The following is a 1,158-nucleotide window of genomic DNA, read 5'->3' as shown; positions in this document are numbered from 1 at the left end:
ATAATGCTCTATCAGATGCCACGAGAAAACAACAAACGGTGCTAATATAGGCCTACATTCACAATGTGATATAATACTACCAAAAAATTATAATCCTAACCTTTATCTCCATACCGAAATCCCAGATAAGACAATGAAAATAGAAATATAAATAAATAAATATAAAAATTATTTGTGTTTGGGACGCTGTGAGCACGGATACTGTACTGTACACCGTAAGTCTGAAAACGTTTAGCTGAAATATTTAATATGAATAAACAGTGTTTATAAACTGAGTTTCTCAAGTGAAACGAGATGAGGCTTGGACCCAGAAACAGCATTCCTTACGTCAGCACGTAACAAGCAGATAGGAAGTTCGAACGCAAGTGGTCACGGGAGACGCATGATAACAGTAATCTTGACTATTTGTGATCGGATCACGAAAACACATCTATACCAGGTGGAAACAGGTGTTCTCTCTCGCACGCTCGATTTCCGCGATATAGGCTATAATTTGCGGGCGTCGGGGAGCTAGCCTTTATCAGTATGCGGAAAACTCCCGGACCTTCTGGGAAAGGTGGGATGTCTCTCAAGGGTCACTGTTTCATAAGCTAAACAATGATACAGCTTTGATTCTCAGTTCCTTGATCCTTTTCTATAGTTTAGCCTCAATAAAGACAAGTAAAACACCGTCATATGCACAAAATGCTGAGTCATTCTTACAAAAGTTTTTAAACACACATCTCACATAGCCTACTCTTTTTCGAAGGAAATTCAGCACTTCATCTATGAGCTCCTGAGGAGGAGACACCCGGTACCGCTGATAAGATTCAGCATGTTCTTTTCCCTCAAAATGCCTCTGAGCCATTTGCCTCTCCTAGAGCCACAACAGACCAACCTGAGACTGCATGGTTCGCCTCTGGAGTTATTCATTAATACAAACCTTCAGTGGGTTTGACTTTTGCCTCTGTACTTCCTGGACTATCTAGAATACGTTTTTTTAATTATTATTTTTTTTGTATTATTATTATTATTTTATTTTATTTTTATTTTTTGTCACTGGCTTCATAGTAATGAATTACTCATTTTTTAAACCTTATATTCTTAATAATATGAATAATATTTAATAGTATTACGTTTTTAAACATATAAAAAAAAAAAAAAAATATTAAATTAACA

At 36.0% G+C, this 1,158-nt stretch overlaps 1 protein-coding gene across 1 annotated transcript in view; it reads right to left on the bottom strand.

The window, feature by feature from the left end:
- LOC107725372 (uncharacterized methyltransferase Mb3374) overlaps positions 1-882 on the bottom strand; it is a 5,636-nt gene extending 4,754 nt beyond the window's left edge. Inside the window, exon 1 of the mRNA XM_016534609.1 lies at positions 737-882. Coding sequence (XP_016390095.1) covers positions 737-847 — 111 coding nt within the window. The 5' untranslated portion in view covers positions 848-882. The remainder of the gene's footprint in view (positions 1-736) is intronic.
- Positions 883-1,158: the final 276 nt, after the last annotated feature.

The sequence above is a fragment of the Sinocyclocheilus rhinocerous genome, unplaced genomic scaffold, assembly GCF_001515625.1.
Source record: "Sinocyclocheilus rhinocerous isolate Xijiao unplaced genomic scaffold, SAMN03320098_v1.1 scaffold1386, whole genome shotgun sequence".
NCBI lineage: Eukaryota > Metazoa > Chordata > Actinopteri > Cypriniformes > Cyprinidae > Sinocyclocheilus > Sinocyclocheilus rhinocerous.
This window is presented reverse-complemented; position numbering and strand designations above follow the sequence as displayed.